Source organism: Bos indicus, chromosome 15, assembly GCF_029378745.1.
Source record: "Bos indicus isolate NIAB-ARS_2022 breed Sahiwal x Tharparkar chromosome 15, NIAB-ARS_B.indTharparkar_mat_pri_1.0, whole genome shotgun sequence".
NCBI lineage: Eukaryota > Metazoa > Chordata > Mammalia > Artiodactyla > Bovidae > Bos > Bos indicus.
The window spans coordinates 55,865,900-55,884,583 of NC_091774.1; the positions used below are offsets into that span (position 1 = coordinate 55,865,900).

The 18,684-nt window shown below is 36.1% G+C and overlaps 1 protein-coding gene across 3 annotated transcripts in view; it reads left to right on the plus strand.

Annotated features, from left to right (window-relative positions):
- UVRAG (UV radiation resistance associated) overlaps positions 1-18,684 on the plus strand; it is a 328,846-nt gene that overhangs the window by 185,474 nt on the left and 124,688 nt on the right. For all 3 annotated transcript variants that reach the window (XM_070803925.1, XM_019975249.2, XM_070803924.1), the window contains 4 exons: positions 4,722-4,806; positions 6,567-6,654; positions 7,540-7,600; positions 16,724-16,889. In XM_070803925.1, coding sequence (XP_070660026.1) covers positions 4,722-4,806; positions 6,567-6,654; positions 7,540-7,600; positions 16,724-16,889 — 400 coding nt within the window. The remainder of the gene's footprint in view (positions 1-4,721; positions 4,807-6,566; positions 6,655-7,539; positions 7,601-16,723; positions 16,890-18,684) is intronic.

The window sequence follows — 18,684 nt, forward strand, 5'->3', positions numbered from 1 at the left end:
TCCCCAAGCCATGTCCACAAGTCTGTTCTCAATGTCTGTGTCTCCATTGCTGCTGTGCAAATAGGTTCATCGGTTTTTCTTATTTTTAGTTGCTCTAGAAGGCTATTGATATTCTAATGCAACAGCAATGTTTTGGGGTTTGTAACAGGCGTAAAATAAAATTTATGAAGTGTTTTAAGAGTGGAGAAGGGAAGAGTTGGGAATGTATTGTTTTCAGGATTTTATACTCTACATGAGATGGTTTAATCTTATTTGAAGGTAGACTGTAAGTTATATATTGTAAACTCTGAGGCAACCACTAGAAATTTTCAGTTCAGTTCAGTCGCTCAGTTGTGTCTGACTCTTTGCGACCCCATGAATCACAGCACTCCAGGCCTCCCTGTCCATCACCAACTCCTGGAGTTCACTCAAACTCATTGTGCATCGAGTCAGTGATGCCATCCAGCCATCTCATCGTCTGTCATCCCCTTCTCCTCCTGCCCCCAATCCCTCCCAGCATCAGGGTCTTTTCCAATGAATCAACTAGAAAGTTTAGGGGGAGGTAAGAGTAAGCCAAAAATGAAGAAAGAGGAAATAAAAAAATAATCCAAAAGCATTTAAAAAGAGGGATAAAGAAACAAAGAATAAGTGAACATCAAGGAACACATCAAGAAAACAGCTAACAAAGTGGTTGTTTTTAACCTAAATATATCAGTGATTATATTAAGTGTACATGTTCTAAATACCACAATTAAGATTATTGAGATTTTATAAGGATAAAAAAGACCCAACTAAATGCTATCTACAAGAAGCACATTTTTAATATAAAGTGTAATAGGTTAAAGTAAAAGAATAAAAAAGTACACTATGCCAGTACCAACCAAAAGAAAGCGAAAGTGACTCTATTAATATCAGGCAAGGTTGACTTCAGAACAGTGAATATTACTTGGAATAAAGAGGGATATTACACTATGGTGCAGAGACTAGTTCATGAAAAGATAAAGCAATTCTAAATATGTACGAATATAACAACAGAGCTTATATATATATAAGCAAAAACTGAAAGGAGATACAGCTAAATACACAGTTGTAGTTGGTAAGCATAACACTCATTTCTCAATAATTTATGTACCAAGTAGACAAGCAGTGAGCATAAAAGACATTAACAATATAATCCACTAACTTGGCCTAATTAAGCAGAATATACTTTTCTTTTTCCCCAAGTACTTATGGGATATTTAGTTAGGCCAGATTTGGTGTCATAAATAAATACAAATAATCAAAAAAATGCAAAGTATTGTGTATCTTCATACATATACATATCATGGGTCAAAGCAGAAATAACAAGGAAAATTGGAAAATACTTTTGTCTGAATGAAAATATGTCAACATCTAAAGGGATGCTAGCTTAGAGGAAATTTATACCATTTGATACTTATAGTAGAAAAGAAAGTCCTTCATTTAGTAACCTAAGCTTACATCTTAACTAGAAAAGAAGAGCAAATTAAACCCAAATCAAGCAGAAGGAAGGAAATAATTAAGGTCAGAAATCAGTGAACTTGAAAACAAAAGAGTAGAGAATGTCAATGAAACTAAAAGGTGTTCTTTGAAAAGATCAATATAATTGATAAGCCTCTAGCCAGACTGACCAAGTAAAAAGAGAGAAAGCACGAATTAACAAATGAGAGAGGGAATATCACTACAGATCCTACAGCAATTAAAATGATAATAATGTTTTGAATATCATGATCACACGACATCAGAAGGGCACTCGAGCATGCCTGATCAAATCTGGTACCACTTGAGCACCAAAATAATTAAATACAAAATCTTTGAAAAATAAAAGAGAATTCATGGTTCCATATTGATAATAGATAACTAATGGAGAAGGAAGCCCTCTTGCTTAGAGAAGAATGTTGAATGCTAACTGATAAATATGGAGGGGGCACTGGAATTCGAATATTATTTTACAACCATTGTAGTAAAGAATGATTCAAGCAAAAGATACCAGTCAATGCTGAATCTTGAGAAAATCAGATGAGAAGCAAGATATATCTGTGGTCTGAAAGATAGATATCATTGCTTCTAGATATGTAATATCCTTGGGAGAACACAACACCAGTTGTGTAGTATTCAGGCTGGTAATATATAACCCGAACAACATGTGAAGAGATTGAGCACGTCATTGCCTCTTTGTTACTACTTCTTATGAAGTGACTTTGGAACTTAGGTTGACTTTTCTGAGGTTCCAAGGTTAATATAAACACAAAAGACTATGCATAAGTATTAATCATTGCCATGCAAATATTTAGAGATACTTGGTTCTTCTCTACCTGAGCCTAGCTAAACCAGTCTCAGTTTTGTTCCAGAGAACACTGTGTAACCAATGAGAGGTGTATTACCTTTTAACAGAAAAATGTGGAGAGATGGTGCCTTAGATGGTGCCTTAGATGGTGCCTCTGCGTTTTAAAGCTGTAGTTCTTTTTTTAAAAATATAAATTTATTTATTTTAATTGGAAGCTAATTACAATATTATATTGGTTTTGCCATACATTGACATGAATCCGCCACGGGTGTACATGTGTTCCCCATCCTGAACCCCCCTCCCACCTCCCTCCCCATCCCATCCCTCTGGGTTATCCAGTGCACCAACCCCGAGCACCCTGTATCATGTATTGAACCTGGACTGGTGATTCATTTCACATATGATAATATACATGTTTCAATGCCATTCTCCCAAATCACCCCACCCTCGCCCTCTCCCACAGAGTCCAAAAGACTGTTCTATACATCTGTGTCTCTTTTGCAGTCTCGCATACAGGGTTATCGTTACCATCTTTCTAAATTCCATATGCATTAAAGCCTTAGTTCTTTTAAAGCCTGTGGAAAAGCCTTGTAGGAGACCTTTTTCTGGGTTTGGATATATTCTTCTTTTTATTTGAAAATAATTTTGGACTTAAGAAAAACTGCAAGAATAAGAAGAGTACAGAGAACACCTGTATTCTTCACCCAGATTTACCCATTGTTAACCTTTTACCCCATCTGTTAGCTGGCTAGTGTATATTTTTATTTTCTTTGTTTTGCAAATGTTTTGTTTTCTTTTGGTCATGTAATATGTTCTAAAGACCTTCAAAGCTAAAGAGGGTGTATAACATTTGCATTTCAAAACCCAGATCTGTCTTGGCCTTATTTGTGATTTCAGTAGAATTGAGGCAGCCTTTTATCTGGGATGAAAAATAAGATTGCAAATTTGTATAGTAGTGGAAGAATTCATGTGCTTTCTGGAAAAAGTACATGAGGTGAGGGGTGGAAGTTGTCAATCTGACTGTCTTCTGAAATTGTTGAGAGCGAAATCTGGGGAGGAATTATATTGGAGCTAAAGAAGATAAGTAGTATTTCTTGATTAAGTTCTGTCTGGGGAGCAGAGTTAATAACTTACTGGTCATTAACATACAGTTGAGAGAGAAGAACAGGGTGCTTAGACATATGTTGATAAAATTACTTAGGTTGGTGATTTTAGGGCTCAAGTCCAAACTATATTTTGATCAGTTAATCTACTTCTGGCTCCTCACTAGAGGAGATGTACAGAAGATGTACGGCTACCATTTCCTGTTAATCACGGTTCTTGGACCTGAACTCCTTTTTAAAGATCTAGAACTTAGTATGTAAGGATCTAAGACTGTTTTTCTGTGCTTTAGGACCTTTGGAATTTTCAGGCCTGGTTATCAAGAGCCTGAGACAGGATCATTTTTTAGAGTAAGAAGATGTAAAAGGATTTTATGATCACATAAATGAAAATGGAGGTCCCAAAGTTAATATAAACACTAAAGACTAGGCATATATACACAAATATTAATTATTGCCATGCAAATACTTAGAGGAAATTAAATGTCCTGTAATGGAATTGAGGTATTGGACTATCAGTTAAAATGTAGACTGTTCTTTTAATTCACTTCTACTGAGTTATATTTTACAAGCCATTAAACATTGTAACTCAGACTATCTGTCAACATGTAAAAATGCTTGAGACATAATTTGGAAAAATCAGAATATATATTTCCTGCACACTATGATTGTAACTAAAGCTATTTATATATATGAATAAGATGAATCATCATAAAAAAACTTAATTTACGAACTACTATACTATAGTAGTCGATATGCAGGTAATTTTTCCTGCTCTGTTACTTTTTATACTTTCAACAATGTTCTGTATTATTTGTGGTTGAAAATAAATTAACCACTTGAAAAAATAAGCTTTATTTTTTAGAGCAGTTTTAGGTGCATAGCAAAATTGATCAGAAGGTACAAATTCCCCATATACTCCCAAACCCTACCTGTGCATAGCTTCCCCTACTAGAGGGGTACATTTGTTACAGTTGATTAACTTTTAGTAAATCATCCTTAACACCCAGAGTTCATAGCCAGTTTTTAATTTTTTTAGTGAAGTTGTCTGAATTTTGAACATCTCATTGGGGTTTCTTGATCAGCAACACAGAAATCTGTAGGTAGGGAATCTGGAACTCTTACTATTTGACTCCTGCTAGAGACTGTGTAAAAATGGAAGCAATCGGAATTTTACTCTGGTTAATCCGCCCGAAAGTCCTCTGTCCTCATTTTACCTTTTACTCTTTTTATTTTCCTCTCACAGTTGGGGGACTGGGCTCTGCCTGTTTGGTTGTGACTGGGCAGTCCTGTCTGCAGTGTTACATCTGGAATTGTCTCCTTTCATCTCTCTCTAGGAAGTACATTTTCAGCTGAGCACCTCAAGCTTCAACTCCAAAAGGAATCCCTAAATGAGTTGAGAAAGGAGTGTACCGCGAAAAGGTAAGCGGAACACTGAGAATGGTTGTTAGGAGTGTTGAGTTTGAGGAGAGGATTTAGAAACGGAGTGTTTTTTAAGCTGCCAGTGTTTTTGCCAGTTACTACGCTCAGTGCCACTTTCATTTATTCAGCCCCTATTGTGTCAGGCACTGTGCTAGAGGCAGTTATGAGGGCGCCTAGTACGTAGTCGGAATCGGAAGCCTGAACGCTGTTCTTCTAGATTGCAGGGCGTCAGTACCATGACTTCATGTTTGAATCTCCTCCTCTTCCAGTCTTCGACATTTAGTGCAGCTTACAGTTTTTCTTTAGTAATTTCTTCAGTCTTTAGCTCACTTGCCTTACCTCAGCAGTTCTCAGATTCTCTAACATAAGTCTCTCCAGCTGTCCAGTTCATTCTCCATGTTGCTAGCAGACTTCTCCTAAAATACTATTTTACCATTATTTTTTTCTTTTCTTAAGAACAAGTTGTGATTATTTTCCTTCACTGTCAAATATAAAATGGTCCCCAGTGGCTCAGGGGTAAAGAATCTGCCTGCAATGCAGGAGGTGCGGGTTCGATCCCTGAGTCAGAAAGATCCCCTGGAGGAGGAAATGGCAACCCACTCCAGTATTCTTGCCTGGAGAATTCCATGGACAGGGGAGCCTGATGGGCTACAGTCCGTGGGGTCACAAGCAGTCAGACACGACCGACTGCACATGCACTTAGAACTGTAGCTGATTTCAGTTGCTCCATGACAGTCATTTAACAAATGCTAATAGTTTTCCCTTTATTTTTTGCAGCATATGCTTAACTTGTTGCCACCTCTGATCTTCTTCTCATCTTCACTCACTTTTACTGGAAAGTCATCCCATTGTGCATTTTTGTTTAAGAAATTTTAGCAATTAAGAAACCTGGAAAGAACCTTGGAGATCATCTAATCTAATCCTCTCAATTTGCAGATAGGGAGGCAAAACTGTGGAGGTTACTTTTTGTCTGGTTCACTAGGAAAGCAGAACTAGATGCCTTTAAGTCTTCAGCGCTCTTTGCATTGTACTGCTTTATGTTCCACTCTAACCTGCTGCATTTCCTAAATTACCTCCTTTTTAATTGTGGACACAGTTGAGCAGGTAATATGCGCTATGGATAATTTAGCTGTTAGTCATGTTTCTTAAATAGTGTAAGGGAAAAGCGGCATCGTCTCATGCCACACCTTTTGGCTTTGTCCTTTTTATTCTTTTACTTTTGTAATATGACAGCAGGTTATTTTTTGAGGTAGTTGTGACATCTGTAGTTGTAAATGAAAGTAGAATGCTGTTTTGAGGAAACACCATATGGGTATTTCCTGCAAATTGGCCTCAGTTTAAATGAGATTTTGGTCAGTTTACTGAGCCTCTCTAAATCTTGTTTTCTTGTTTGTAAAATGGGTATAGTAATATCAACCGAATAAGTTGTCATTGATATGATAATTAAAGCCATTTGTAAAGCTCCTGGCATACAGTAGTAGGTGTCCAGTCAGTGATTATTTGTACGTTTTACATCTCTTTTCATGGTGCTGGATACATACAATAGGCCTCCTTATATAGTTAGGGTGATTGATGGTATATAGAGATAGGTCAGGACTCATGTTAGCTGTTATTCTTGCTTCTGCTTCTGAATTTCTGTGGCCCAGTGCAGATCATTTAATTTTTCTCTGTGTCAGTTAGTTGGAAATAACTGTTAGAAAGCAAGGAAACCTGTTTGTTTTTTGTTTTTTAACAAATGTGCTTTTTTCTTTCCTCATTAGAGAACTCTTTCTGAAGACTAATGCTCAGTTGACAATTCGTTGCAGGCAGTTACTATCTGAGCTTTCCTACATTTACCCTATTGATTTGGTAAGTTTCAGATTTTCTGGGGGAAAAAAAAATTTTTTAAGAGATTTCTATTTGAAATTTCCTCTCAAAGAAAACACCATTGCTCTAGTCTTAATCATATGCTCTGTTATTATTCATTCAGAAGCTAATATTTATTTAAAAAGTAGATTTAGAATTAGTTGGCATTAGGTTTCACTAGTTTATTTATTTTTTCTGTCTATTTAGTGGTGGAGTGAACTCATCTTCACCTGAAAGAATGCCAAATTATTTCTGGTTTCTTTAGGACTTTTTCTCTCAACCACATTATCATCTTCTACCTTATCTGAGACATGCATGCAGATACATACACATTGCTTTAAATATATAACTACTAATTAATTTATCTTTATTAGTATTACTTAAGATACCCCTGTGGTAGCTGTCAAGATGTTAAGTTTCTGTATTTGGTTTCTTAGAGTAAGTACAAATGTAAATTATTAGGATTCTTTTTTAGAGAATTAAATCTGCTAAATTTGGTGGTTTATTTTCTTTCTAATGCAAAGGGACTTAAAAGACTAATTCTCTGAGAGGAAAGCTAATAGGGTTTTAGATTACTCACAGACTTGTTAATTCTACTTAAAAATTCTCATTTATAGCTTTGAATTGGTCAAAGAATAGTTAGCTTTATGGTTAAAATTTTACATGACTTTTTGTTAGATATGTTTTTAAATGTATTATATAGAAAATTTAGAGTATATATCAAGATACAGATAATAATATAATAAATCATTATGTATTCAGCTTCAACAATTAGGGTAATATTTTATATCTGACAGTATTGTCTTTGAATTAACACCTAAATTTTTTAGATTTAGAGCTTCTTTGTTTATACATAAAATTCATTTCATTCTTTGGTTATATTCGCAGAATGAGCATAAAGATTACTTTGTATGTGGTGTCAAGTTGCCGAACTCTGAAGACTTCCAAGGTATTTTATTTCTTTTTCCTTCTAAAGATTTGGTATAAAATATGGGTGTGTTGCAAGGAAAAAGAGATATCTTGAAATGTTGGTTGCCTGTCCCTTCTTCCAGAAAAGTTTTGGAACCTTCTGTCCCTTCCCAATTGTAAGTATATAGCATCAGTTTCCCCAATGGAAGACTTAAGAGGATATTTGGTCTAATCATGGGGGGAAAATTGTTGAGCTTTCTATTTGAAAGTTAAAATAGTTTTTGAATGGGGTTTAAGAAAATCAGACAGTAGGCTTCTCAAGAATGCTAATAATATTCCTGTCCTTTTGGTTTGATTTTTCATGAAAAAATTGTGTTGGGAGCAAAGCTGTAAACCTTAGTATGCTCTGTTTATAAAGTTATATTTCTGCTGACATAAAATGTATTTGAAAATTAAATTTTGTGACATTCCCACTCCCATAGGTTAAACTTGTTATACTGTCATCTCTGTCCTCTTTAATTAAAAGAAATTTACATTAAAGATGTTACAAATAGCATTCACAGTAATAGCTATATTTTAAAATATTTTTCCTAATCTCTTTACCAGTATGCCAGAGAAAAGAACTTACTTGACATTTGGGTAGAAAGATGACTTTTATTGTTAGCAGAGTGGGTTCTTTTCTCCTAATGTAAACAATGCTTTGAGGACTACTAAAAAGTTCTATAGATTATACCCAAAGCTAGCACATTAATCTATTTGGGAACAGGTTATTCCAGAATAGAGCATTACTAGTGCTTATTGGGACTTTCTTCCATTTCCCTGTAAAGAATCTGTTATTTGTGATCCTTTAACATTTAAGACTGCTTTAGTGTATTACTTTTTTGTCCTTTACAACAAGTAGTTGGGACATAATGTAAAAAGTGTTATAAATGAACCTGGCTAAGAAACAAAACTAGAATCAGGGACATAGAGAATAGGCTAGTGGTTGCCACGAGGGAAGGGATGGTAGAAGGTAGGAGCCGGAGTTTGGGATTAATAGATGCAAACTGATACATATAGAAACAACAAGGTCCCACTGTATAGGAAAGAGAACCATATTCAATATCCTTTGATAAACGATAATGGAAAAGAATACAAAAAAGAATGTGTGTGTGTGTGTGTGTATAGTTATATATATATATAACTGAGTCACTTTGCTGTACAGCAGAAATTAATACAGTGTTGTAAATTCAACTATTGAGGTGGTTTAGTTGCTAAATTGTGGCCGACTTTTGCAACCCCAGGGACTGTAGCCCACCAGGCTTCTCTGGGCATGGGATTTTTCAGGCAGGAATACTGGAATGGTTTGCCATTTCCTTCTGCAGGGTATCTTTCCGACCCAGGGATCCAGCCCAAGTCTCCTGCACTGCAGCAGATTCTTTACCGACTGAGCTACCATTAAACTATACTGCAACTAAAAAAAAAAATTTTTTTTTAATGATTAAAACAGGAATGGGAAGACCTGTATTTGAGTCCTGGTTCCCTTTCTAGAAACCATGTATTTTGGACCAATTCATCATCTAAGCTTTGAGTTGATCTTCTAATTGATAGTATGAACACAGTAGTTCATGTACTACGTACTTTACATGATTGTTAAGATTTTATTTAAGAGCAAGACATTTTGCCTTATCTTTAATCCTCCCAAAAACAAAATAACCCAGTAAGAAAGGTGGTATAATGTGTTAATGAGCTATTTAGTGACTTGCTCAAGACCACAAAACTAGGTAATGATCTTGCTAGGATTTGTCCGTTTTCCATTGTACAGTGTTCCCACTCATCTCTGTAAGTCATACACATGTGCTTTGGTGTTAATTTTAGGTCATGGTGTCTTGAAGTTCTTGATACATCTTTTTCCCCATTCTTTCTTTCATTCATTTATTTAATAAACCTAATAAGTACCTTGAGCCCTGGGCCAGGTTGTAGGAATACAGAATATTCTTTCTTTGAAAAAAATATCAACTGAGCACCTAAATGCCAGGCATGTGCTGCTTTGAGGATATGATGATGGAAAAAGCAAATATATTCTCTTCTTTCATAGAGCATACACGCTCTTAAAGGAGGTAAAAAATAAAGGCAATAAATAAGAAAAGAAGTATTTAACAAGTATTTAATAAAAGAGTATGCTATCTTAGAGAATAGGGAAACCTACTGTAGATAAAGTAATCAGAGAAGACCTCTCTGAGGAGAAATGTTTAACAGAAAATCTGAAGGCTGAAACAAACCAGGCTTCCCTGGTGGCTCAGCTGGTAAAGAATCCGCCTGCCTTGCGGGTGACCTGGGTTCAATCCCTGGGTTGGGAAGATCCCCTGGAGAAGGGAATGCCTACCCACTCCAGTATTCTGGCCTGGAGAATTCCATGGACTATATAGTCTATAGGGTTGCAAAGAGTTATACACGACTGATTGACTTTCACTTCACCTACTACAGCTGGGGGAGAATTCCTAGAAGAGGGGGGCATTATGATTGAGGATTCTGAGGAATCAGCTTGATATATCTGAAAAAATTCAGGGTAAGGGGCATGGGAGAAGATACATGTATTCTGGGAAAATCATGTAATTTCTCACAGCGTAAGTCATGTATGGATGTGAAAGTTGGACTATAAAGAAAGCTGAGCACGGAAGAATTGATGCTTTTGAATTGTGGTGTTGGAGAAGACTCTTGAGAGTCCCTTGGACTGCAAGGAGATCCAACCAGTCCATCCTAAATGAGATCAGTCCTGGGTGTTCATTGGAAGGACTGATGTTGAAGCTGAAACTCCAATACTTTGGCCACCTAATGCGAAGAGCTGACTCATTTGAAAAGACCCTGATGCTGGGAAAGATTGAGGACAGGAGGAGAAGGGGATGACAGAGGATGAGATGGTTGGATGGCATCACAAACTCAATGGACATGAGTTTGGGTAGGCTCAGGGAGTTGGTGATGGACAGGGAGGCCTGGCACGCTGCAGTTCATGGGGTTGCAAAGAGTCAGACATGACTGAGCGACTGAACTGAACTGAACTGAATTTCTTCACCTGTAAAATGAGGTAATATTTACATCTTCAGTTCATTGTGATGATTGAATGAGATAGCATTTGAAAGAGCTTTTCCTATATAAGGCAGTCAATAAATGTAATTGGAATTAGTTGCCAGAGAGAGGAAGGAAGGACAGACCAGGGCAAACCTGTGTGGCTGGGGCAGAGTGAGAAAAGAGAAGAATTCCATCAGTAGATGTAGGAGAGTCAGCTAGGGTCTTGAGGCCACTGAAAGGAGTTCCTATTTTATTCTCAGTGGAGTGGGAAACCCTGAAGAGCTTCAAGAAGGGGGATGATATGAATTGATGTTTTTTAAAAGTCACTCTGGCTGCTACATATAGAATGATTTGAGAGGTGGCAACAGGAGAAGCCGGAGAAGGCAATGGCACACCACTCTGATACTCTTGCCTGGAAAATCCCATGAACGGAGGAGCCTGGTGGGCTGCAGTCCATGGGATCACTAAGAGTCGGACATGACTGAGTGACTTCACTTTCACTTTTCACTTTCATCTATTGGAGAAGGAAATGGCAACCCACTCCAGTGTTCTTGCCTGGAGAATCCCAGGAACATCGGAGCCTGGTGGGCTGCCCTCTATGGGGTCCCACCGAGTCGGACACGACTGAAGTGACTTAGCAGCAGTAGCAACAAGAGAAGCAGGGATACTACTGGTATTAGAGTATCACCTCAATTCATTCTGGGATGTTTCTTGATTCTATTTTTGTTTTCTGGAGTTAATTTATTTCCTAATTTTTCCCACCTTTTGTTCCCTATTCATCCAAGCTGAATACATTCCTTCTTTCCCTAAAAAAATTAGTTTATCTTTTAGTTTTAGTGCAGTTTTTACTGCTAAAAAAATGAAATGAAGTCAATGTTTAATTCTCCTCTAAGGCCCTGTTTATTTACCATAACTTGTAGGAATTGGTTTTAGAAGCACACATGGCAGTATTGGACTTTAAGACCTCACGTTCGCATTCTGCAAGGTACTTCCACGTACTTTGGAATTATCGAGTGCCTTGTGTGTCATTTATGGTGCCAGGTGCTGGGGTATGCAGAGGTGACCGAGGCACTTATCCTACCTCAGTGAAACTTCAGTCCACTTGAGGCTAACTTGTAATCAAGCCAATCAATAAATCTCTCTTGAATTTGTACTCTGTGTCAGGCACTTAGAAGTTTATACCAGGTATGTGGGACTTAAAGAAGTGGGAATAATCAGATCTACCAGGAGGGAATGAGGAAAGTCTTACAGAGAAGATGATACCTGAGGTATTTTTAAAGATAAAATAGTATTACCTTGTTGAAAGAAGGATGGGAAATTTTAGATTCAGTGAGTAGAAATATGCAACATGGAGCATCATACATGGCCACATCATACATGGCCATCATACATGCCACTAGCCAGTGGCAGAACTAAAGTCATCCCTGGTTGGCCTGATTTTAAGGCCCGTATTACTCCTGTCATGATGCAGTTTTCCTCCTTGTTTTGAATAATAACCTCTTCCAGACATCTAACAAGTTTTTAGTGTTCTGTAGCAGCTGCATGCTTAGTAAGACTCTAGTGATGGAAGTCTAAACTGGTATTCTGTTATATTCATGAAACTTTGCTGGGATAGACTTTACATTGCATGGCTTGATACTGTTTGGAAAACTCCTGCATAGTGGCCCAACATTTGTTGTGTTCTTCTTTCTAACTGGGTAAGTTTCTGTTAGGATATGGCAGAGAGACCTGGACACAAGTGGGGAAAGTTGTCCTGTGAAGGGTGTTCACTTGAGTTCCATTGACTGGGACATTTCTCATCTAAAAAAAGAAAAAAACTGTTTGTGTGTGTTTTTAAGTAATCTATAACACAAGAGCCTTTTGTGGTAATGAGACCCAGATTTCCTTCTGTGTCTGTATCCCTTTATGCAGGCATGATTTCTTGGAAAGGAGAGTCCATATGTCAAACACTGTCTCATTGAGAACGTGGAATGATTCCATAGATGCTGTGGCAATGATTAGAGTCTTAAATATTTTGTCCTGTCTGGATCAGTGGGTGCTTGGTTCCTTACCAAATCAACTGCCTCAGTGATTGGGAAGGCAGGATGGTAAGAGCTTTTAGATCACTTATTGTACTTGGATGCATTTGAATATTAATAGTTTGTCCAACTTGTAAGTCAAAGAGACATTTAAATTAATTTATAATGTTGTCATGGCCATTGTGAGTTTGTGGAATCTATTATCATAAAAATTACATAAAAGAGGCTAATGTAATTGTTCTGAGCATGCTTAAAATAGACTAGGCAAGACTAGGTTAGATATTTTAAATCCATTTTAAAACATTTAAAATTTTCAGCCTACAAGATTTTCAACTTGAAATGAATTTATCGGGATGTAAACCCATTGTAAACTGAGGAAGATCTGTAATGTAATGTGAATCAGATCCGCATTATTATCTTAATTAACCAAAATAAATGCATGTCTAAGTCTTTTCAACTTAAAAAAAAAGAAAAATTATATAAAAGATTTATTATCACAAAAATTACTACAGCCCCAAGTAAATGTAGCTACCTACAGTTAAAAAAACAAATAGGAAATACTTATTGTAAGGAAACTGCAGAATTTTGTTTTGTTTGTGAGCCCCTTAAAACATTATTTTAATCAGGGCTTTTTTCCTTTATCTGAGTCTTAACAGCTTATTCCTGTTCTTCCCTGAACCCTCCCATTCCCCCTCTAGCTTCTTTTCTCCAACAAGCCTGTCATCTGTGACCTCTTTAACCCACAGAGCAGCATAAGGAACACAAGCCTCTGCTCTGCATCAGGTGTTAGGGACGTCATTAATGGTTCCTGGAAAAGCACACCCCTGAGAGCCAGGTTTTGGCTTTGGCAGGTAAAAAGTCTTTTAGATCTTGGAATGCTGGAAACCTTAAACCTTTCAGTTTTTTTAGCTAAAGTGATTGGCAACAGAATGTGACATCTGAGGTTTCGTGGCCAGCAATAGCCATAATTAACCACATGAGCTCACGTTTTCCCACTGGAGAGTCAGTGGTCTTGGGGTGATGAAAGTGACTTCCCTACCAGGAGGTGGTTTTCCTTTCGAGGGTATTGGAGTATCCGTGGGCCCTGTAATGCCTCAGCCGTGGTCCTTTTAAAATGCTTTTTAATATAAAGCTTCAATATTGGAAATCCAACACCATGGTGTTTAACTGTGAGGCTGTGACTAAGCACTATGGCCTGGAATGGGAAGCAACCTAGGGTTTTTAATGGGTGAGTGGGGGGAGTCTTGTGGTAGAAATAATGGTGAGTGTGAATAACCAGAATCAAAGCTGGTTTCCAGTATTACCCAGTTTTCAGTTTTTGCTATTTCTCTTTGGTTTTTGCTATATGTATACAGGATTCTTTTAGAGATGCCCTTTTATGTTTAATTTAAGCAAAATTATTGAAAGGAGGTAATGTTAGAAGACCAATTTTTGTTCTTTTACTAGATATGTAGATGTAGTCCTTGAAATAGACAAATGTAATGCTTTAGTATTACCCTTTTAGTAATATGGAAAAATGGAGATGCTTGAGTGTTTAATATTGGTTAGGTTTTTTAAAACATTCATAGTTTGCATTTGACCTGTTTGGCAGGCTGAGGCCCTCTGATTTTTGGAAGTTTTCAAATCCTTTTCTGTAGATCACATAGAAAAGTAGAAGCTTAGTATAAAGCACACGTGTGTGTGGGTGCTCAGTCACTCAATCGTGTTCGACTCTGCAACCCCATGGACTCTCGCCCACCAGGCTCCTCTTTCCATGGAATTTTCCAGGCAAGAATACTGAAGCAGGTTGCCATTTTCCATTCTAGGGAATTGATCCCGATGCAGGGATCGAACCTGCCTCTCCTGCTTGCCAGACAGATTCTTTACCACTGCACCTCCTGGGAATCCCAAAGTACACAAAGAAAAATCCAAACTTAATGTAGTTTTATTCTTCATTACTTACTGAAAGTTTTCTTTTTCTTCTTCTTTTTGTCTCCCTTCAAAAGAGGATTCTTAAAGACCAAGTCCTTGTACTAATAGGAATATTTTCAATTTAATAAGCCCTATTCTTAAAGAAAACAGGAGGTGGGATTCAGCAGCCTCTTTCATGGAATTCTTTGTCCCAGCTGTGATTCCAGGGATAGATACTTGAATGGGCTGGGGTGTAGGTACAATTCTCTTACTCCCGCATTCATAGTTTTTACTTATATGGCTTTAACTAACTCACTTATACCACTTGAATCTTATTTTTCTCATTTCTAAATTAGTAGCATCAGATTCAGTGATTTCTAAGGCTTTTCCCAGCTCTGGTATTATATGATGATTAAATTATATTGTGATGAATTTACAGTATAATATAATTTTAGTCTCTATGGTAGTCTGATATGCATATTTCAACAGAAGTAAAGTATTGTAGTACTCAAGGTACTTGAGTGGGACTGAACTAGGAGCACATGGTCTCTAAAAATAGTTAGGCATGTCCAATAGTCAGTTGAAAGGAATGCTGTTTGATTTTTTTTTTCATCAATTTGATTTGAGAGAACATGTCACCAAAGATTCACAGACTTTTCATGTGTTTTTTGCTCTTATTAGAAAAGAGTGAAGAAACTAAAATAATAAACATGTGTCATATGCTTCTAGACTCCCAAGTTAGAAAAATTGTTATGTATTCCACAGTAACGTTCTGCAACAGTATGGTAGAGTGCTTAAAGACAAAGGCCTTGGTGTCAGGTCAACTGCTATACTCACTGTATTAGTTTGAACTGGTTCCTTAACTTCTTGAACCTTATTTATTCATCTGTAAATTGAATGAAATAGCATATAAAACATGCCCAGTTTATTAATTTTTGATGAATGAGTGACTGCCAGAAATAGAGCACCATGGTCAATTCCTGGCAGGAAGAAAAAAAAGTATACAATAAAAGTTACCTATTTTTACAGTATGATCAAAGAATCTGTTTTGGTAGTCAAGTGTGGAGAATGTACTGAGTGGTATATGGCAATAGTGGCTTTCCTATACAGTAAGAAGATAGTGCTTAGATAACCAGGTTTAAATATAAAAGAAGAAAAAAATAAATATAAAAGAAGAACGTGGGAAATATTACTAACAATTGAAGTTAAAGTTACTTTTAGAAATCAGGAAATACTCAAGCCAAGGTCATCTCAATCATTTTAGCCTTTCTGTAGCCAGAAGTATTCCAGATATGTGTTAAATCTGTGTGTGTGTGTGAGAGAGAGAGAGAGACAAAGAGAGAACTTTTTAAAGTATTTTAAGAATATCATATACCAAGTAGTTACTTTTTTTTCTCCCTTGGGGCAAGCTTAAAACTTCTTATTGTATTATTCTCAGTTCTGAATACTTGAATGATTATCACTTCATAGGCAGTAGCAGAAATCTAGATGTTGAGTTAAAAAATCTGTGACTTCTTACAAGATATGTACTGTAGGATACATGTATTCTTTTTCCAACACTTACTTCCACCGAAATTGCATCAGTAGGACGTATTAATATATGAACAGTCTGGTTTTTTTACCTTTTACAATTTAAAACACTTTTTTTCACTATCCTATCTCAAACATCACTGACTTGTTTAAACAATGCTCTCTTTTTGAATATTGAGAATGTACCCTGTAAGGATGTGCTATGCTATTTCACTTCACCTTAGAATTAATAGTGTTGTACAATAGTATTACAGTATGACTATTTTGCTTAGTAAAGACGTTAATGAATAAAATGTATGATGTTTATATAGTATGCAATGTTTAAATCTCGGAAACTAATTTTCACATTGTATAATAGACTCAAGTATTATTTTTGGCATTAAAAATGCTGGGAAAGAAAGTAATGAAGACTTGACTGTACGAAGAACTCTTAAGATTATATATCAAATGTTAATCTCACCACATTAATTATTGGGAAATAGTTTTAAATATAGTAGATGAAATTTCAAATCTTATTAATATATTTAGATGTGTGTAAAACCATAATTTATATAGATGAATAATATTTTATCAATTATTTCTTATAAAATCTCTCTTGAAAGTGATTCGTTATGATCTCATGGCTTCATTTATGGAGTAAATTGCTGTTTTCTGTTTCTCTGTTTTTGAATTAACAGCAAAAGATGATGGGAGCATTGCTGTTGCCCTTGGTTATACTGCACATTTGGTATCCATGATCTCCTTTTTCCTACAAGTGCCCCTCAGATATCCTGTAATTCATAAGGGGTCTAGATCAACAATCAAAGATAATATTAATGACAAGCTGACTGAAAAGGAGAGAGAGTAAGTATCCTTTTACAATAGACTTTTAACATTGGGCCAGTATGAAGCATCGGGTGTATTAACAATATAAAAGGTGACCTAGATTGTGGTAATTTTTGTATATCCTTTGTGTAGTGCTCCATTTCTTTTAAATAAAATGTAGGCAGAATTGCTGCTGCTGCTGCTAAGTCACTTCAGTTGTGTCTGACTCTGCCTATAATCCCATAGACAGGAGCCTGGGGGCTATAGTCCACAGGTTGCAAAGAGTTGGACACAGCTGAGCGACATGCATGCAATAGTGGCCTTACAGAAAGCATTATGAAGTATTCCCTCTCTTCTTCTTTCTTGGAAGAGTTTGAGGTTTGCTGTTAATTTTTCTTTTAAATGTTTGTTAGAATTTACCAGTGGAGCCATGTGATTTTGTACTTTTCTTTGTTGGGAGGTTTTTGATTAGTGATTCAATTATAGGTCTGTTCATATTTTTTATATATTCTTGACTCAATTTAGGTAATTTGTGTTTCCAAGAACAATACCATTTCATCTAGGTTATGAATTTGTTGGTGATAGTAGTTCATAGTATTATTATATAATCCTTTTCATTTCTGTAAGCTCTTTAATGATGTCTGTTTTCATTTATGATTTTAGCTGTTTGTGTCTTTTTTATTTTCTTATTGATGTAAAAAACTTACCTAGAATAAGAAGAATTGATGGATCTTTTCAAAGAACTCACTTTTTATTTTGTTGATTTTATTATTTTTGTATTCTCTTTTATCTCCACTCTAATCTTTATTATTTCCTTCATTCTGCTAGCTTTGGGTTTCATTTTCTGTTACTTAGATGTAAAGTTAGGTTACTGATATGAGAGCTTTCTTTTTTAGTGTCAGTGTTTTATATCTTTAAACTTCTACTTCCATAATAAATTGTGGCATGTTACATTTTTATTTTCATTCATCTCAAAGTATTTTCTAATTCCCCATGTGATTTCTTCAGTTAACCCATTGGTTGTTTTAAAAGGGTTTGGTTTTCACATTTGTGAATTTTCTAGTTTTCCTTCTGTTATTGAACTCTAATTCCATTGTAATGGAGAAATAGATAGTTTGTATGAGTTCAGTATGTTTAAATTTATTAAGACTTGTTTTGTTGCCTAATATATGGTCTGTCCTAGAGAATGTTGCACATGCATTTGAGAAGAAAATATCTTCTGTTGTTAGATGTAATGTTCTACATATATGTTAGGTTTAGTTCGTTTATAGTGTTGTCAAGTCTTAGATGTCCTTATTGATGTTCTGTCTAGATATGCTGTCCATTATTGAAAATGGAGTGTTAAACTCTCCAACTATATTACTGTAGGACTATTTCTCCTTCAGTTCTGTCAATGTTTGCTTCTTTTATTTGGGGGCTCTGTCATTTGGTGCATATGTTTTGAGATACTATTTCTTGATGAACTGACCCTTTTATCATTATATAATGAACTTTTTTGCCTCTTGAAACAAGTTTGACCTAAAAACTATTTTGCCTGATATTAGCATGACCTCTCAGCTCTCTTTTGGTTACTGTATTTGGGAATATCTTTCCCATCTTTTTACTTTGAACCTATTTGTGTCTTTGGATCTAAAATGAGTCTCATAGGCAGTATATAGTGGATCATTTTATTTTAACTCCTTTCTGCAGATCTTTGCCTTTTGATTGGAAAGTTTCATTTACTTCTATTTAACATAATTTGTGGTATAAAAGGACTTCCTTCTGCCATTCCCCCTCCCCACCATATTTCTTAGACCTTTTTTTGTGCCTCATTTTCCTCCATTACTGCCTTTTC